Source organism: Epinephelus lanceolatus, chromosome 4, assembly GCF_041903045.1.
Source record: "Epinephelus lanceolatus isolate andai-2023 chromosome 4, ASM4190304v1, whole genome shotgun sequence".
NCBI lineage: Eukaryota > Metazoa > Chordata > Actinopteri > Perciformes > Serranidae > Epinephelus > Epinephelus lanceolatus.
In genome coordinates this window covers 1,738,626-1,758,702 of record NC_135737.1, presented here as the reverse complement: position 1 = coordinate 1,758,702, position 20,077 = coordinate 1,738,626, and the positions used below count along the sequence as shown (strand labels likewise).

General features: G+C 44.5%; 1 protein-coding gene across 5 annotated transcripts in view; it reads right to left on the bottom strand.

Annotated features, from left to right (window-relative positions):
* Nucleotides 1-621: 621 nt before the first annotated feature.
* Nucleotides 622-20,077, bottom strand: part of nf1a (neurofibromin 1a) — a 286,700-nt gene continuing 267,244 nt past the window's right edge. For all 5 annotated transcript variants that reach the window (XM_033632269.2, XM_033632273.2, XM_033632270.2 and 2 more), the window contains 4 exons: nucleotides 9,351-9,493; nucleotides 8,984-9,030; nucleotides 4,066-4,282; nucleotides 622-898 (listed from right to left, as the gene is read on the bottom strand). In XM_033632269.2, coding sequence (XP_033488160.1) covers nucleotides 756-898; nucleotides 4,066-4,282; nucleotides 8,984-9,030; nucleotides 9,351-9,493 — 550 coding nt within the window. In that variant the 3' untranslated portion in view covers nucleotides 622-755. The remainder of the gene's footprint in view (nucleotides 899-4,065; nucleotides 4,283-8,983; nucleotides 9,031-9,350; nucleotides 9,494-20,077) is intronic.

Here is a 20,077-nt window from a genome sequence, read left to right as displayed (position 1 = left end):
GGTTTGACTTTTACTTTACAAATTGTACACATTGAAAAACCCTGACAAAGGCACACCATGGAGAAAACGTCAACATCTAAATTAGCACTAAGGACTAGTTATACATCATCTATGTAAAATATGTACAGAACTGGGAGAGGTGAGCTGAGGAGCTGAGCAGGTCCAGAGTGAAGGTCCACCCCCCCCCCCCCCCCCCCCCCACCCCGCTGCTGTCATTTGGTCCATCTCACTGACACAGGAGTGTTTAGTCATAAGGAAGGCTGAGGGACGTCTTACAGATCAAACTTCAACATAAAGACAGAACTTCAGTTTCTGCTTCCTCCCTGTGTAAACTGTCTAGGAAACTTTATGTCCAAAGTGAACCTAGGTGTTGGGACTGTACTCCCATCAGGCTCAGAGGGTTTATTTCCCCCAGTAGTTTCACATGTGTGACCTCCATCACTGCAGGTGACTTAAACTGCTGCTGAATATCTGTGAAGGAGAGCTGAAACCTCCACTCCAGCTTCTCCTCCACTGCGCTGTCTCAAATAAAAAATTTCAAGCAGCACAAAATTCAAGTTTGCCCTTGCTAATATATTCCTCCTCAATGCAAAACTGAAATGCACATGTTCTCCTGAAAGAGCAAAAACCACGAAGAAGAGAGAGGAAATAAAGTGGAGTGCAGCATGAGGCCTGGCAGGCTGGGGGTGGAGAGAAGAAGGAGGAGGAACAGGAGGAGGAGGGGGAAGAGCAGGGTGGGGCTGTTCTCTGGTCGATCACACAATCTTCTTGATGCTGGGTCTCTTGAAGCTGCCAGCGCTGCGCTGCTTCTGCACTTGACTGGCTGAACCATGGCGAGTGCGACCCCCACTGGACAGAGCAGAGCTGGGAGACAGCTGGACATTCTCCTTATCCACACCTAGAGGACACACAGTTTGAAGATGGTTTAAAAGCATCCACTCTATGCTTAATGTCCTTATGATTTTCTACTATCTGTTTAAACATTCTGGGACAGAATAAAAATTCTAACTCTGAATCAGTGGTACCCAACTGGTGGGATGTGGGCCAACAGTGGACCATGAGTTTATTCTGAGTTGCTCAACTTAATTTCCACGAAAAGTATGATGTGCTCATTGATAGCATGGGTAGCCTGCTGATGTTGGCTCTGTCATACACGTGACCCTCGCCCTGTACATATGTTGACAGTGCCAGTTCAGGTCTTTCAAGCAACACATAGCAAAGATGTAGAAGAGGCTGGCACTCCACAATATAGCAAAGTATGAAAGAGAACATTCTAAACTTGCTTTTACTCAACACTAAATAACACTAAATGCTCAAAAGAATGCAGTCAAGTACTGGAATGACCGGAAAGCTTAGTTGAAAAAACCTATCTTGTCTATATCATTTTCAGTACTGAAACCCTGGGCTAGTGCAACCTTAAGAAGCTTTTATTCTTTTAGCCCTACCTGTCATGATAAAGTTGATGTTTTTATTTCATCCAGTAGTCCTGATTGCACAACTATGTTATTCAAAGCTGCACTCTTGCTGTACTACATGGTTGTCTACTGTGTGTCTTGTTTGTATATGATGGTTGTATCTGCTATGCCCAAAACAAATTTCCCGTTTGGGACAATAAAGTTAATCTTATCTTACTGCAACTGTTGCCCACTTATTCCTATCAGGCCTGTTATAGTCACATGTTGGAAATTAAAAACAGGCCTGAATAATATTACACAGCTGTGTTGTTTTGAAATTGCTCTTAAGACTTAATTGCACCCCCCTGTTGCAATGCTTCTTATGAATTATAAAGCCCCAGTTGTTCTTTTTTTCATTCTGTGTGATCAAATTGAAGCAGCAGAACAGAACAGGGACTTAAATGTTACAGGCAATATGGATGAATGGAAACAAACACAATGGGTGTTAAGTTAGTCAGTGTCTAAGGGCCAGTTTGGGCCATGAAGGTAGACTAGCTGGTAACCAAATCTTTAAATGATGTTCATCCTGTCAAAGAACCACTGCTCTGTTATCTGTGTCAGTATAGCAGGGGGTTAGTGGAAATTTGTGGAAATTTTGGACAAATGAGCTTCCTGCTGTCGCACCTCCCCTCGTGGAGAGGACTGCAATGTTGAAATGATTTTCCTTTCTAGAAACTCTGAAAGATTTGACTCTGACTGCACTGAAATAATGTGACTGTCTACTAATGTCAAATGAGACAAAAAAAAGTTTCTTTATCATCAATTAGTGCAGCATTTCTCCTGCATCTGATGTGTCATTTATCAAACAACAGGGGGTGCTGTAGCAGGAGCCTGTGAGTTGTTTCTTTCCTGCATTTTTACACTGACTGCACTTCTGCCACCCAGGTAATATTTTCTCTTACATTCTGGGAGTCAGTCTCTGCAGGGCCACAACATTATAGTATTAAAGACTAAAGTGTGAAGTCAATACGGTTAACAGGTACCAAGAACATGGGAACCTGAGAGAGGGAGCTGTGGTGCACTGTCTTCACTAACATTCTGGGCCCTGTTTCCTAGTTTCGATGTATCTTAGCGCTCTACGAAGGTTTCTAAGATATACCTTAGCTAAGGAACTTCTTTGCCTACGAGTGTTTCCCAAACGGTCCCTTAGCAGGTGCTCTTAAGGAGAGCTGCTATGGTACATTGTAAGTTGGAGCTTTCCTTCACAAGGGTGCTGAAAGTTTATCGATGCTGCATGCATCAACTGATCTCATATAAAGGTAAATAAATGACGTAATATGAAAAAAGTATTGCCATAATAATTTTACCTCCATCAAATATTATATCATAATGAGGATATGCCTTTTACAGAACATCTGCTCATCAATATGAAGTCTAGTCGGGCTTCACTGGTATTTTTATTGCGTCCAGACGAGCGTTTTGGCACCGTTTCAGGAAAAATCCCCATCCTAATACGTCTGAAGCATATCACATTAAAGATTAAAAGACTAATGATGAAGCAGAGAAACGTGATTGCTGCTCACCAATAATGCATTTGTTATTGAAACATTTACAACAGCATAGGTGTTTGTGTCTCTTTTTCCATCATTGCAGTTCAATGCCAGTTTGTGTCTGACATATAAGTTTTCCAACATCAGTTCTGTCAATGTACAAATTGCAAATCTGTTGTTGTCACACAATAGGCACCTGTAGCAGCAGCATCCATGTTTCATTGCTGTGTGTGTGTGTGTGTGTGTGTGTGTGTGCCCATTGATGTCCGTGGTCGAGAGGGACTGTCCACCCTCCAGTCCCCTGCCGAGGGGGCTTCGCCACCCCGAAGTTACTTGTGCTCTGGCTCTCCCCCGTTCCACACGACCCCTGTTTGACAGGTGCCCGCAGAGCCCCACGTACGAGAGGTGGGATGTCGCGGATGGCGACGCCTGTGGTTGAGTTGATTGAGCGCAATGATACCCTGTAATACAGCCATAATTTTGTCTACAGTGAAGCAAGCAGAGGTGACACGCTTGATCGCCTATATAGCTGGTGCTTCCCACGTGATTAGTTTCCAGCCGGCCTCATTAGACTTCAATTTCATCAATTTGTCAAGTATCTGTCAGATATTCAGTATATAGTGGTAGGGTACAGCCTGCAGCCTCGTCAGAAAAAACATATCCTCAGTTAGTTAGCTCCATTAAATAAATGAATGAATGAATGAATAAATAAATAAAGCTATATATTCATAATATTCAAAATTCATTACTATTTTCCATGAAGTTAATTTAAAACTAATGATGTAATTTGCGCAAGGAGTCTAGATGTGAACCATCGATTCAAAAAGCATAATTTTGGCCTAATAAAGCTAAAACTGTGACAAGATGAATGGAGCGCATCACTAAGGGACAGCTTACGAGCGGTTCAGATACCTTTCAGAAGATGTATCTTCACTAAGGAGACTCTGGGAAACAGCCCGTAAGCTTATGGGAGACCTTAAGATACAACTTACGATGCACGTAAGCGCTATGAAGGCTCTGGGAAACAGGGCCATGGAGAGTCAACAGTTTCCCATTAGTTCATGCAGAGAGTAAGAGAGTGTGTGTGTGTGTGTGTGTGTGTGTGTGTGTGTGTGTGTGACCTGGTGAGTGCTGCGAGGTGGCCAGTGAGGTCATGGAGTTGGACAGGTTGAGGTTGGCAGTGATGCTGAGCTGGCTCTGGCTAGTGGGGGGGTAGGGGGAGGTGGGTGTCCTCAGCTGCTCCTCCCCTCGCTGCTCATCAGCTGCTGGCAGGTAGCTGTCAATCAACGCCTCCAGAAACTTGACAATCAGCTCGGCATAGTCTGGTATCTGTGTTTGCTGCAGGGTTAGCAGGTGGTGTTGTGTGTGAGTGTGAGTGTGTGGGCGTGTGTGTGTCAGGGAAGAAGAAAAGTGGCACATTAAGAAGCTTCAATTTTAAAGCATTCAAAAAACAAAAACCTTAGATCAGGGCCTCTCAGAGTTAAATAACTGATTGTACTTTTAGGGAAACAGATGACTGAGGACCACAGAGGGAAAGTGCACACACTATGACTTTTTATGACTTATAACACTAAACAAAAACCTTACAACACAATAGTCGATAGTGATGTAGGCTTCATAACAATCATATTTCATTCTAGTGTTCCACTTTTTAATACATTTGAATGGAATGAAATGGAGAGACAGTACAGTGTTTCATTGGACCTATCCACAGCAGTTGAGCAACAGTTGCTGCTGGGGTACAGCAACACCACTTACACAAATCACCCACAGAACTGCAGTACACCATTGATACTACAACCATAATAATGATAATAATATCAATTTCTTAAGTTCTTTTCTGATTTCATTTGCTAATGATTATTTGGGATGGCAGTGAGTGGCTGCCTTTTATGGAGCTATATTTGTGTCTTTATTACATGTGGAAAATAAATGATATGAGAGAAAAAAAAATATTTGAGAGAAAAAGTTTTCACACTGATAGCAAAAAAATAATAATATTTGAGACTAAAAAAAGTTTTGGGAGAAAGTATTTTGTCATAGAATATAAAAAAAATAATAATTTGAGATTTAAAAAATGATTTCCGAGAAGAAAAAAAAACTCTCAAAAAACTTTTTTTTTTTTAACTCTCAAATATTTTTTTTTGCTATCAATGTGAAAACATTTTCTCTCTCTCAAAAAAATGTTTCTCTCAAAACATTTTTCTTCTCTTTCTCAAAACCTAAGTCTTTGCTCTTGTGTCAGGATTTTGCTTTCACTGTGAGAATAATGTCATGGGCGGGGCCATGTTCCTATCCAGTCTCAATCGAATTGACAGCTATGTGAGGATCGTCTTGGGAGTCAAATTCAACTGAATCAATCATCCACCATGGTGGATTCACCGGCATAGATGCGCTGCATTATTTGGGAACGGAGACTCCAATGTTTGGGTAAGATGATGACACACACAATTGATGGGTAGTTAGCTGAGCAAGTTGGTTATCAAAATCATTCCTATAATGAATCCCTTTTCTCACCTGATGTTATTTTACCGAGATTGTGTTATTAACTGCACTAGCCAGCTAGTGTTAACTTTACATCTAGCTAGGTTATCCCATTAATGTTACTTTACTACGGTGCTTTTCTCTTCCAACATTCCATGTGTGGCAGGGTGAGCACTGCTACACCTCCGTCCTTAACTGGCATCAGCTGGGCCTAATTTCCAGTTGTCGGAACCTAATTGTGCAGTGGTGGCACCTGCGTTATTTGGTCTTCCCGTCATGGCGCACTCACTTCTACCTGGCATTTACCTGGCGAGGGCTGTGTGTGGCGTGCTCCGGTTGGCGTGCTTTGTGTGTGTCGTGCTCCGGTTTCTGTACCCAAACTTGGGACTCATAAGGTAGGCATGGGTGCTGCAATGTTTGTGTACTGTTAAAGCGTATTATGATGTCACAGCTGCCGTGACTCTTCGCTTTACAGCGGCGTTGGCCGTTCCTGTTGTGTGCAGCTTCGGAGGGGACTTTGAAAAGCATGGTATCTGCTCTTCCTCACTGCGAGATGGTGACTGGGTTTGAGCTGTGCATTAAGCTCACTTCGCTCCGGTAAGCTCGCTCTGTTTTTTTATTTCTACTTCTGCTAGTTCTGTTAACTTTAAGTTAACAGGTTGTTCTGCTCTCTGTCCTGCTGTAGCTGAGAACACAGCTTGTGGCTTCTTCTCCTTCTCTGCGCACTGTGTGGGGCTGCACTCCGTAGCCTGGTGACGTGGGCCGTCAGCTGGGCATCCTGAATGACGGCTATCCATGGCCTCCAGCCCCGGTGCGGCCGCTCCGTTTTCCATTGCTGTTCTGCCGGTTTTCCACAGACTGATTAAAGGACACTGTAACGCGGCTGTGCATTCATGCAGCTTTGGACCTCCGTGTTGTTAAATTTGGAAGTCCGTCTCCTGTCCCCATATTTAGCAGTGTACGAATCTGTGTGATCTTCTGTTGTTAAGAGTAGTCTACAGGTTTGAGTGTATTCCCTGGGGTGCAATTACACAGGTGGCGTTGTCGGTTCATTTCCCTCTCCTCTCCATTTGGCCACACATGCATAACATTAATGTATGCATATCCGCTCCCAAATAACGCAGCGCATCTATGCCGGTGAATCCACCATGGTGGATGATTCAGTTGAATTCGACTCCCAAGATGATCCTCACCTAGCTGTCAATTCGATTGAGACTGGCCAATAGGAACGTGGCCCCACCCATGACATTATTTTCACAGCGAAAGCAAAATCCTGACATGAGAGCAAAGACCTAGGTTTTGAGAGAGAGAAGAAAAATGTTTTGAGAGAGAGAAAATGTTTTCACACTGATAGCAAAAAAATAATATTTGAGAGTAAAAAAAAAAAGTTTTTTTTAGAGTTTTTTTTTTTTTCTCGGAAATCATTTTTTAAATCTCAAATTATTATTTTTTTATATTCTATGACAAAATACTTTCTCCCAAAACTTTTTCTAGTCTCAAATATTATTATTTTTTGCTATCAGTGTGAAAACTTTTTCTCTCAAATATTTTATTTTCTCTCATATCATTTATTTTCCACATGTAATAAAGACACAAATATAGCTCCATACCTTTCCTAGCAGTGCTTGATATTTTTCATCAGTGTATAGAGGGGAACATTTTGAGCATATCTGAATAATCCGGGCCTGTGTGCTGCACAATTACAAGAAAAAGATTAAAAAGCTATATCTACAAATACGATGAATTATGGCTGGATGAAATATTCGCTTATAATACTCCCACTGATAACCTTTAAAAGAAACTCCACCCAAATAATCACCTTCTATTTGCAGAATGAACTAATCTTGTTGGGTCAACATTTTTAGCTGTTTCGACAATGGTGACATCCTTTGAATTCCGGCTCCAAAAGTCATCCCTGTATCTTTTCCACGGTAACTGGATGGACCTCAGTGAAGACATCCAGTGGAAGATTAATCTTTAAATCCACTCTGGGAAAACTTCCTGTCTACCTCTGTAAAATGATTTGTCGTGTTTCAAATAAGTGCTTGATCAGTGTTTCTGAAGTCTGTTGTGAACTCGGCAGAGCTGCATTTTGTACTACACACTGTGGGAGTAGAACAACAACTTTTAAGGTGGAGAGTTAACTTGTAATGTTACTCAATGCATGAGATGACAATGTGAATCCATCAACACACCTCAGATTTCAATATTACAACTCTGACCAGTTTTATTGTCTCTCTTAGACGGCATACACTCTTAGTAATGAATGGATGTGTTTAAAAATATATATTAATTTTGACCAGATTATGTGAACTGCAAATATTCTGAAGGGAAAAAAGCATTGTGGAGTGTTTTTCTTGTGGGCTACGGCAACATTAAACCTCTGTGCATGAGAAGGACAAAATGCACAAGCCTGCTATTTTTGAATATCCCACTGAGAGAGACTCACTGCAGCCTGTTCTATTTTGTTCTAAAATGTCAGCGTGTAACCCCATTCTGTGGACAATAAATGAGGTGCAGACTTCCCTCTGTGTAACCGGTGAAGAAATACAGCAAGTGGTTGACGGAGCAGTGACAACAACCCCGTCCACAATTAAGAGTATTGTTTGCAGAAGAAACACTGAACAGACCTAGGGTCTAGGTACCATGTCTGAAGGGTTACTTTTGGTTCCAAAAGTATCATACCCAAGGTGTTAGGTGGAAACAGGGCTTAAGTGTTTGGCATTATGAATATGAGCGTGTCTTTCTTGCCTCTCAGGTGCTACCTTACTGTGCTCTCTGTGAATGCTGTAAATTAACTGTGTGTTCAATGGGGTGATGTGTTAACTGCTTTTTTGTTAGAGAGATGTGTATCCTAGGAGACCTCCTGCTTAAATGCAAAAACAAATAACAAAGAACTCTTCCTCAAGATGACAAATCTTTCAAACACCTGTGTGAGTGTAATAGTGTATTGCTGAAACTTACTGTTAAGCTCTATTTAATTAAAACTGTAGTAAATACTACAAATGACAACAAAAAGTTTCCATCCCTCTACAGTCTCTTAATTACTCAGAACAACAATGTCATTCCCTTCAGGATTATGAATATTGACTTGATAATGGGGTGAACAGTGGGATAAAAAGTCTAGCTTCACCTTCTTCTGCAATGAAATATGTCAGACATGGTTTGTATGTCTACTGCACTACTAATTCTGCACAGTTACATTCTATTCCGTTTTCTAAACTGTTTGCTATGTTTTCTAAATTGCTGAGCAGCTACTAGATATTAACTGAAATGATCTCCAGTCTTTCTTTTTTTTTTTTTTTTTAGATTTTTAGCCTTTATTTGATAGGACAGACAAGTGTGAAAGGGGGGGAGAGAGAAGGAGTGACATGCAGCAAAGGGCCACAGGCTGGAGTCGAACCCGGGCCGCTGCGGCAACAGTCTTGTACATGGGGCGCCTGCTCTACCACTAAGCCACCAACGCCCCAATCTCCAGTCTTTCTGCCACTGCTGTGTGTGTGTGTGTGTGTGTGTGTGTGTGTGTGTGTGTGTGTGTGTGTGTGTGTAACATACCTTAGAGAAGGGTCCGGCAAACCTCCAAAGTCCATTAAAGCCAAAGCCTGGGAAATGAAAGGGAGTGAGAGAAGAGAAGAAAGGGAGGAGGTAGGAAGAGAGGTAACATAGAAGACAGGGGTGGCAGAGTGAACATATTTACTTACAAAGGCACAGATTTATTATCCATTTAAATGAACTGTCACAGCTTTTGGTACGACCAGAGAAGTTAATATGTTTGGCCTTGGGACCTTTGTTGCATGTAATACCCGTTTCTCCCCCTACTTCCAGTCGGCCACTACCCTGTCATTTGTAAAATACTTGTGAAAATAAAATCTTTTGTAACATGCTTGGCCTGTATGAATGTGGAAATGTCAGCATGTATTACTTTGTAGATAGGATGGCTGATACTGTGGTGGTGACTCCTCGTGGTACACCACACTTTGTACAATGCCGTGGACAGGATTCAGGAGGTTGGTGTCCTGGCACATGGACAGCACAGTGTTGATCTTGGAGTCCAGCAGGTTGTGGCTGAGGAGGAGATATACAAACAACACCTACTGTTAGGTCTGTATAAATGGTGCTCTATAAATGTGCATGAACATGGGTTGACAGCTTGTACGGCAGCTTTGACAAGAATACACTTCTACCTGATGTAACAGCACAAGTATATCTGACAATGTAGCCTACCACTTGTTATGCCCATTACTGTTACTTTTATCATACATCTACAGGAGACACAATGTCTCCTTGTGTCAACACTTGAACAGCAACTTCTTTCATTTACTCTCCTGAGCCTTTACATCAGTCTTCACAGACCAAAACATCTCCCCAAGAGAGGAGCAAGCCCATGGCAAACAAACTGAGGCCCCGTTTATACGACAACGATTTCAACTGAAAACAGTAAACTTAAGTTGCGTTTTGACTGATCGTTTACACGAGAGCTGCGTTTTGGGTGCCTGAAAACGCAACGTTTAGAAAACGGGTTCCAGAGTGCAACTTTTTGGAAATGGCAGCGTCTCCGTTGTCATGTAAACTTGCAATATGCAGTTCCTCTGAAAATGGAGACTTTTCGCACATGTGCATTACGGTTCTAGTCACTAGGCACGCCGACCGTCACAACCATAGACATATATACGTAGACGCCGCATCAAGCGCTGAGCCATACGTCAACGTCGCTGCCATATTGGATGTGGCAACGCTGCGCTGTAAACTAATACAAGTAAATGGACTTAATTTCATAAAGCACCTTTCTACAAAGAAATGTACGTTAATGCCTCGTTTATTCATTCGCACACGCACTAATTGACTTGGGAAACAGTACAAATGTACAATGGGGGGTGGGTGGGGGGGGGGTGGGGCGAATAACGTTAATTCCAATAGGAGTAGGGATGCACCGAAATGAAAATTTGTGGCCGAAGCCGAAGCCGAATAATATTAAACGCTTGGCCGAATACCGAGTACCGAGTACCAAGTACCGAATGCCGTTTTTTAGTTTTTCATTAGTTTTTGCAGATGAACCCCCTCCAGATTAGTGTTGTCACGGTACCAAAATTGGGACCCACGGTATGATACCAGTGAAAGTATCACGGTTCTGAGAAGTATCACGATACCACAGCAAAAATGAGGCAGATGTGCCTTTTGTCATTTATAAAAAGATAAATCACTTTTCTATAGTACATCAATGATATTTCAATGGAATAAATTACTTATTGACTTATTTATACTTCAAAAACAGCATCAATAAGTGATTAACACAGAGGGGAACAAAATAAAATAAATAAATGAAATAAAAATCAACCAGCCACCCTCCTCCCCTGACAAGTCCCTTTATAAGTAAAGAACAGTCCCTAAAGTGCGGTGAGGTTTGTGGACACAAAGAGAGAAATGTGAACGGCTCGTTTCTCCTCTGATACGCCACATACTGTGCGCCGCCATGGCTCGGCTGTTCAGGTACTTTTGGGCAGTCATGACAACAAGTTATTCACCTGGAGCCGGACTTCTCCGTCGCCGGTAAGCCGTTATAATGCGCCGCCGTATTTGACAGGAATACGTATTCCTGTCCATGTCTGTGACCCCCGTTCAACCCACAACCGGCGGGATTTGCCGTTTCGTTTCTGCTGCTGGTTGAAATCTGTACTCACACAGCGTGCTGAATGATTTATTTTGCCCGCACAAAACTATTTTTAGTTGCAAATGCAAGTGCGTTGACGGACGGAGTAAAATATCACCACACTGCCGACATTTTACTCCGTCCGTCACCACACACTGTTTGATTGCGTTATCAAAACACGCTGCTATTATTCGGCCTTGCTTTTCACTTATTCCACCGAATACCGAATGTGTGTTTTTTGCAATATTCGGCCGAATATATTTGGTGCATCCCTAAATAGGAGCCTTCCCCCACTCCCCCCTCCCCTCACCGCTGCTCTCCTCACTACACTGGCTGCTGCGCTGTGCAAGTGCACAGATGTCTCAGAGCGGTGGTGGTGCATTTGCAAAATAGATTGTTTTGCCGCTGCTGCTAAATGAATGTAGTGGAAACACTGTATATATATGTATTGTAGCGACCCTGCAGTAAATGTTCTGTTACAATGTCAATGTTCTGTGAGTTAATGGCATGTTTGGGATTGAATGAGTATAGGCAGGGGGGTGGGATGCGAGTGTGACGGGGATGAGGGCTGTGTGAGTGCGCATGCTGGTGTGTGTAGGAGCGAGCTGGAGGAGAGAGCAGGAGTGCACAGTTGGAGTTACAGCGAAGTTCTTGTTTGTTGGTTGTTTTAGCGTGGTTACGGCCAACAGTAACCTGTACTGTTTAGTAATAAACGGTGGTTTGCCGAATAACTGCGTCATCCTTTCCACACGTCATGTAGCCTATATATACTGTGTATTGTTTTTCGGCACTAACTTGTTCTCTATAGCTGATGTAACATGAATTACTCCTGTGTGGGATCAATCAAGTTCTTATCTTAGCCATCTGAGAAGATCAAATACATTGGTTTTGGTGCCTAACTGTTTCCCAAGTATATTAGTGCGTGTGTGAATGAATAAACGAGAGGCATTAACGTAAATTTCTTTGTAGAAAGGCGCTTTATGAAATTAAGTCCATTTACTTGTATTAGTTTACAGTGCAGCCTTGCCACATCCAACGCGGCAACGTTGACGCATCACAGCAGCGGACAAACCCAATTGATGCTGCGTCTACGTATATATGTCTATGGTCACAACAACAATGCTGAGCTCTGTTTGTGCTGCTCACCCTGTTGATTTGAAGTTAGGTGTAGATCTGTTACTGTAGCAACTCCACCTCGTCGTCCATCCAAACAAAGTTATCTGTGTATGCATTCGCCATTGTGTCTTCTTTGTTTGGGTTTGTAATCACCGCGCTGTAGAGGAAGGCACTTCAGCGCAGGTGCATGGTGTCATGCCGTGGTGTTGCTTTGCAAATTTACACTGCCACCCATCCACCCATTGGCCTGGTGTGCATACTACAGCCTTTCCACTTTCCACTCCACCAAAGGACAGACTTTTCCGTTTTTAGATAAACCGTTGTCGTCTAAACAGGGCCTGAATGTGTGCATTAAGGACAATCAGACCTCAAGCCAGTTTCACAAAGACAGACTTTGACTCTTAGTTTGGTCAAAGCCATAGTCAGACTTCAGTTTAGTGTTGAACTCCATAAAAGCCTTGAGGCTGGTCACAAAGCTCAAAGAGCTTGTATTTAACACCTCACTGTGCCTGTGGATTCTTGACTTCCTGACAGGCAGACCCCAGGTGGTAAGACTGGGCGGACATTCCTCTTCCACCCTCATCCTTAACACAGGAGCACCCCAGGGCTGCATTTTGAGACCCTTGCTGTACTCCCTGTACACACATGACTGTGTAACCACTTCTAACTCCAAAACCATCAATAAGTTTGCTGATGACACAGCTGTGGTGGGCCTGATCACAGTAAGACGGTAAGAAGGTACTAGTTACACCAGGCAGCACTAAGGAGTCTCAGGAGGCGCTTCTACCTTCGGGAGACAAGGATACTGAATGATGATCCTTCCTTACCCTAAACACTGACATTTATTTATTTATTACTACTATATTAAAAGAACTGACAACTATTCACTTTACTGAAATCATATTTATGATCAGCCTCCTTCCTCGGACCACACCCATCTTCATTTTTGTCCTTCATTTCATCTCAACTACACACCTGGAAAGTTTCATGACTGCATCTTGTACGGTTGTGCGGCTATTGCGTTGAAAAATCTGTCCACAGACAGACATATAAGCGAAGTACTCATGGCTTCTGTGATAGGTCCTGCAACAATAGGTGTCACAAGCTCAGTGGCCTAGCGGTACGATCCCTGGCCGGGTCATACCAAAGACTATAAAAATGGGCCCCATTGCCTCCCTGCTTGGCACTCAGCATCAGGGGCTGGAATTGGGGGGTTAGATCACCACGTGATTCCCGAGCACAGCACCACTGCTGCTCACCGCTCCCTCAGGGGATGGGTCAAATGCGGAGAACAAATTTCACACACTCAGGTGTGTGACAATCAGTGGGACTTTAACTTTAACAAGGACCACATTTTGAGATTACGAGACACACGCACAAACACACACACAAAGTTGCATTATTGCCCAGACACACCAAACCAACTTCAAAGAACTAGCGGCCATGAAAGCCAACTGTTGCATTGCCTCACATCATCTGTGTGTCAGCCAAAAAGGTGCACATGAACACACCGTTAAGACTATAGCCAACGGCCAACCAGCATGTATGTTTTGTGACTGCGTGAAAGGAAATAACTCTCCACACTAGCAGATGGCAGTAGTCTGTAATAATCATTCAAAAAGGGAGACCGGAAACACATCGTGAACGAGGGGAAACACATCGCACAAACTTGGACGACAGATGCTCACCAATGTCCTGACATTGACCAACAGCTGACTGTTGGCTTGGCGTGTCAGGGCTTTCAGACTAATCCAAGAGGAGAGCTAAGACTGGACTGGACTAGTTCCTACTCACATCTCTGGCTGGGTCTCAGTCACTAGGAACCGAGAGTACCTGTAACAACTTCTACATTAGACTCTGAAGAATACAACATAACTTTTATGACCCAGGTCATTATTTTAGTACATATGTGCTTTTATTCTTTCTGCAGTGATCTTTCTCAGGGATGTCTGTGTGTCAGTGATGTCTCTCTCCTCCCCTAAAGCAAGATTTATGGTTGTGCGTAGACCCTACGCATGTAGCCTACACACGTCACCTACGTCGTTGTGAGAATTTATACTTGTGCGGTGGCGTGTCTGTGTCACTCTGCAGTTACACCTCCAAAATACTGGTCGGCGGCGGAGGTTTCTGTGAAGTGCTGTTTGTATGTGTGCATGCGCCCGCGCGTGCAGCCTGTTGCAGTCGCTCCTGCTTGTTTTCTCAATTTTCTTACGTTTTTGCTTTATTAAGTTTGGTATTTGTGCTTGCTTTTTTGTGATTGTCATTTTGAAACTGCGCCCTCTCAAAACATGCTGACTGAAAGAGCTGTGCTCATTTTCCTCACTCTGGAATTACTTATTTCATTCGGACCCAGCACCATTGAGCAACAACTTCATGGCCGCATTGTTTACTCCAGAGATCAGCTGATTGCGCTGAGGCCGGCCGGCTTGGCGGCCGGAACATCGGAGATACCAGCTGAATTGTGGAGGAAAACACACAGAGGATGCAGGGGAGGAAGTAAACAGCGGCAGAAAAAAAGCAGGGTTGAGACAACGGAGGCTTATGGAGAAGAGAAGATATACAGCACACCGTACACGTACTGGCACACACATGTTGACTATTTATGTACCACGCCCCCTCGGTAGTGCTCCCCTCTTCTTCTACGGTTCCCCCTGAGATTCATGCGAGCACGGCCTTTTTCAACCACTCCCCCCACAGGCTCCAGCCGCCATTACAAAACACTGCCTCTGACAGTGCGGCTCCTGCTGCTGCTGCTGATACTGTCATGACCTCTAGCTCCTCCCCCTGGCCACATCAGTCATTACATACACAACCTGTAATTTTTCACATTAAGACCATCACCACACACAGGCGCCCCCGTCCACCCTGCACAAGACATATTGATCTGGTCAACCTCCATCCACTTCCCTGGTCATCACAGCCACTCATGAAGCAACATCACCTCAAAGTGGCCTTATTCAACACCCGCTCCCTCAACAACAAGAGTCTCCTTCTCAATGAATTCATAGTGGACAATAACCTGGACCTTCTCTGTCTCACTGAAACCTGGCAAACACCTCTCGACTATTTCTCATTAAACCAAGTCACCCCCACAGGATACACATACATGGACAAACCCCGCACAGAGGGCCGGGGAGGTGGCATTGCTGCCATCCACAGAAAAAACATCAAAACATCCCCCATCTCCATTCCTCCAACCCCCTTATTTGAACACCTCACCTACAAACTGTCTGGTCCATCCCCTCTGGTCACAGCCATCATTTACCGCCCCCCAAAACCACATCCCTCCTTCCTTCCTGATTTTGCTGACTTTTTGACCCAGTTATCCGCCATCTCACCATCTGTTCTTCTCCTGGGCGATTTCAATCTACATATTGACAGTACTGACAATAAACCGGCCACAGAATTTTTAGAACTGCTGCAATGCTTCAATTTCACTCAACACATAACCTTCCCAACAGACAGCCGTGGTCACATTCCGGACTTGGTTTGCTCCACTAATCTAAACATTCAACAGCTATCCAGTCATAATCTGCACATCTCCGACCACCTGGTAATCACAATGAACATTGAAATCCCTACCTCCTCCCCTATTCAGAGCTGGACAATAACCTTCAGAAACCTTAACTCCCTCTCACCTGCAGCTCTCTCAGCCTCTCTCACCTACTGTCTGTCTGCCTCACCTCCCCCGCCCTCTGATGACCCTGCTGACCTGGTAAACTATTACAACAGCACACTCTCCTCCTGCTTGGATCAGCTCGCCCCCACCAGAACAAAAACTGTCTCATTCACTCACTCTGCCCCCTGGTACACCCCCGCACTCCGCCAAATGATATCCTGGAAACGACAACTGGAAAGACTCTGCAAGAAAACTGTTTTATCTGTTCACCTTCTCGCTTACACAGACCATCTACAACAATACAAAGATGCACTCAACGCAGCCCGGACCACCCACTACTCCCACCTCATCCACTCTGGCTCCAACAACCCCAAGGCTCATAAAGGCCCATAAACTCACTCCTTAAACCCCTGGACAACACTCCCTCATCATTCACAACTGAAAAATGCCAATCATTTCTCTCATACTTCCAAACAAAAATAGATACCATTTACAGTAACCTCAACACCCCTGGACCTGAGACAGCCCTCCTCAAAATTACAAATGACCTCCTCCTCTCCTCAGACTCCGGACACCTCAACATCCTCATCCTCCTCGACCTCACAGCAGCCTTTGATACCATCAACCACTCCAACCTGCTCTCCCGACTGAAATTTTCAGCTCACATCACTGGCACAGCACTCACCTGGATCCGCTCCTACCTCACCAAGCGACACCAGTTCATCAGCACTAACAACTGCACCTCCACCTCCGCTTCTCTGTCACAAGGCGTCCCCCAGGGATCGGTGCTTGGTCCCCTCCTCTTCATTCTATACATGCTCCCCCTTGGCAAAATCATCCATCTCTACGGACTACAGTTCCACTGCTAAGCCGACGACATCCAATTGTATATTTCCACCAAAGCCATCACCAACACCACCCTCTCCATACTCAGTAACTGTCTCTCTGAAATCAAAAACTGGATGCAAAGAAACTATCTTTAACTGAACAGTGACAAATCAGACATTATCATCATTGGTCCCACATCCCACACCAGAACCACCCAAAACTTCAGCCTCACCTTCAACAACAGCACTCTGTCCTCATCCCCGCACATCCGGAACCTTGGTATCATTTTTGACAGCCAACTTAAGTTTGACCACCATATTAACTACATCACCAGGACCGCCTTCTTTCACCTCAAAAACATTGCCTGTCTCCGCCCCTCACTCACCTTCTCTGCTGCCAAAACCCTCATCCATGCTTTCATAACATCCAGACTAGATTACTGCAACAGCATCCTATACGGTTCATCATCCAAAGTCCTCAATAAACTCCAATACATCCAGAACTCCGCTGCCCGCCTGCTCACCCACACCCGCTCCCGAGAACACATCACCCCTGTCCTCCAAAAACTACACTGGCTCCCCATTTCACACCGCATACAATACAAAATCCTCCTACTCACCTACAAATCACTTAACAACATGGGCAACGTGAGGTCACTGGCAAATAAAATGGACGAGCTGACAGCGGTCGCCAGGAGTCAGAAGGAGTACTGGGAGTTTTCACATGCCATTATTGTAACTGTTTACATCGCCCCCTCTGCCAACCCAACGTCGGCATGTGACGTCATTCGCTCCACCATAGTTCGCCTGCAGACTAAACACCCAAGTGCCTTCATAGCTATCTCGGGTAACTTCAACCATGTCACCATGGCAACAACATTGCCCACATTTACAAAGTATGTGAGCTGCCCTACCAGAGAGGAGAGAACACTGGACTTGCTGTATGCAAACGCCAAAATGCATACAGCTGCTCCCCCCTCCCCCCTCTGGGTAGGTCAGATCACAACCTGGTGCACCTCAACCCCTGCTATGTACCACTAGTCAAGAGCCAGCCTGCGACCATGAGGACAGTGAGGAGATGGTCAGAGGAGACTTATGAGACACTGCAGGGCTGTTTTGGTGTGACAGACTGGCAGGCACTCTGTGAGCCACATGGGGAGGACATTGACGGGCTCACAGAATGCATCACGGACTACATCAGCTTCTGTGTGGACTCCACTGTCCCAGCAAGGACTGTCCATTGTTACCCAAATAACAAACCGTGGGTAACAAAGGACATCAAAGTCATCCTCAACTCAAAGAAGAGGGCCTTCAGAGCTGGTAACAGGGAGGAGGTGAGAACAATACAGGGGGAGCTGAAGATGAAGATCAGGGAGGCTAAGGAGAGGTACAGGAGGAAGCTGGAGAGGAAACTCCAGCAGAACAACATGAGAGAGGTCTGGAGTGGAATGAGGACCATGACTGGCTTCATGACCAACAACCACAGAGGAGTTGAAGGCAGCGTGGACAGGGCCAATGAGCTGAATCTGTTTTTTAACAGATTTGACACTACTGGCCCCGGACTATGCTCAGGATTTTCTCTGAGTCTGTGGTGGCCAGTACTATCCTCTATGCTGTTGTGTGCTGGGGCAGCAGGCTGAGGGTGGCGGACGCCAACAGACTCAACAAACTGATCTGCAAGGCCAGTGAGGTTGTGGGAACGGAGTGTGACTCTCTGAAGGTGGTGTCAGAGAGGAGGATGCTGTCTAAGCGACGAACTATCTTGGACAATGTCTCACACCCACTCCACCATGTGCTGGTCAGGCACAAGAGTACTTTCAGTGGGAGACTCATACCACCAAGATGTACCACTGAGCGCCACAGGAAATCATTCCTGCCTGTGACCATCAAACTGTACAACTCCTCCCTCTGAGTGGCCCTGAGACTTTTTCACACACTGCAATAATCTAATTTAACTTGTGCAATGACCCTATTCACCCTGACTGTATACATTGTTTGTGTAAATAATCTTGTTCAGTTTACAATATATATATATATATATATATATACAGTACAGGCCAAAAGTTTGGACACACCTTCTCATTCAATGCGTTTTCTTTATTTTCATGACTATTTACATTGTAGATTCTCACTGAAGGCATCAAAACTATGAATGAACACATGTGGAGTTATGTACTTAACAAAAAAAGGTGAAATAACTGAAAACATGTTTTATATTCTAGTTTCTTCAAAATAGCCACCCTTTGCTCTGATTACTGCTTTGCACACTCTTGGCATTCTCTCCATGAGCTTCAAGAGGTAGTCACCTGAAATGGTTTCCACTTCACAGGTGTGCCTTATCAGGGTTAATTAGTGGAATTTCTTGCTTTATCAATGGGGTTGCGACCATCAGTTGTGTTGTGCAGAAGTCAGGTTAATACACAGCCGACAGCCCTATTGGACAACTGTTAAAATTCATATTATGGCAAGAACCAATCAGCTAACTAAAGAAAAAGGAGTGGCCATCATTACTTTAAGAAATGAAGGTCAGTCAGTCTGGAAAATTGCAAAAACTTTAAATGTGTCCCCAAGTGGAGTCGCAAAAACCATCAAGCGCTACAACGAAACTGGCACACATGAGGACCAACCCAGGAAAGGAAGACCAAGAGTCACCTCTGCTTCTGAGGATAAGTTCATCCGAGTCACCAGCCTCAGAAATGGCAAGTTAACAGCAGCTCAGATCAGAGACCAGATGAATGCCACACAGAGTTCTAGCAGCAGACCCATCTCTAGAACAACTGTTAAGAGGAGACTGCGCCAATCAGGCCTTCATGGTCAAATAGCTGCTAGGAAACCACTGCTAAGGAGAGGCAACAAGCAGAAGAGATTTGTTTGGGCCAAGAAACACAAGGAATGGACATTAGACCAGTGGAAATCTGTGCTTTGGTCTGATGAGTCCAAATTTGAGATCTTTGGTTCCAGCCGTCGTGTCTTTGTGAGACGCAGAAAAGGTGAACGGATGGATTCCACATGCCTGGTTCCCACTGTGAAGCATGGAGGAGGAGGTGTGATGGTGTGGGGGTGTTTTGCTGGTGACACTGTTGGGGATTTATTCAAAATTGAAGGCACACTGAACCAGCATGGCTACCACAGCATCCTGCAGCGACATGCCATCCCATCCGGTTTGCGTTTAGTTGGACGATCATTTATTTTTCAACAGGACAATGACCCCAAACACACCTCCAGGCTGTGTAAGGGCTATTTGACCAAGAAGGAGAGTTATGGAGTGCTGCGGCAGATGACCTGGCCTCCACAGTCACCGGACCTGAACCCAATCGAGATGGTTTGGGGTGAGCTGGACCGCAGAGTGAAGGCAAAGGGGCCAACAAGTGCTTAACACCTCTGGGAACTCCTTCAAGACTGTTGGAAAACCATTTCAGGTGACTACCTCTTGAAGCTCA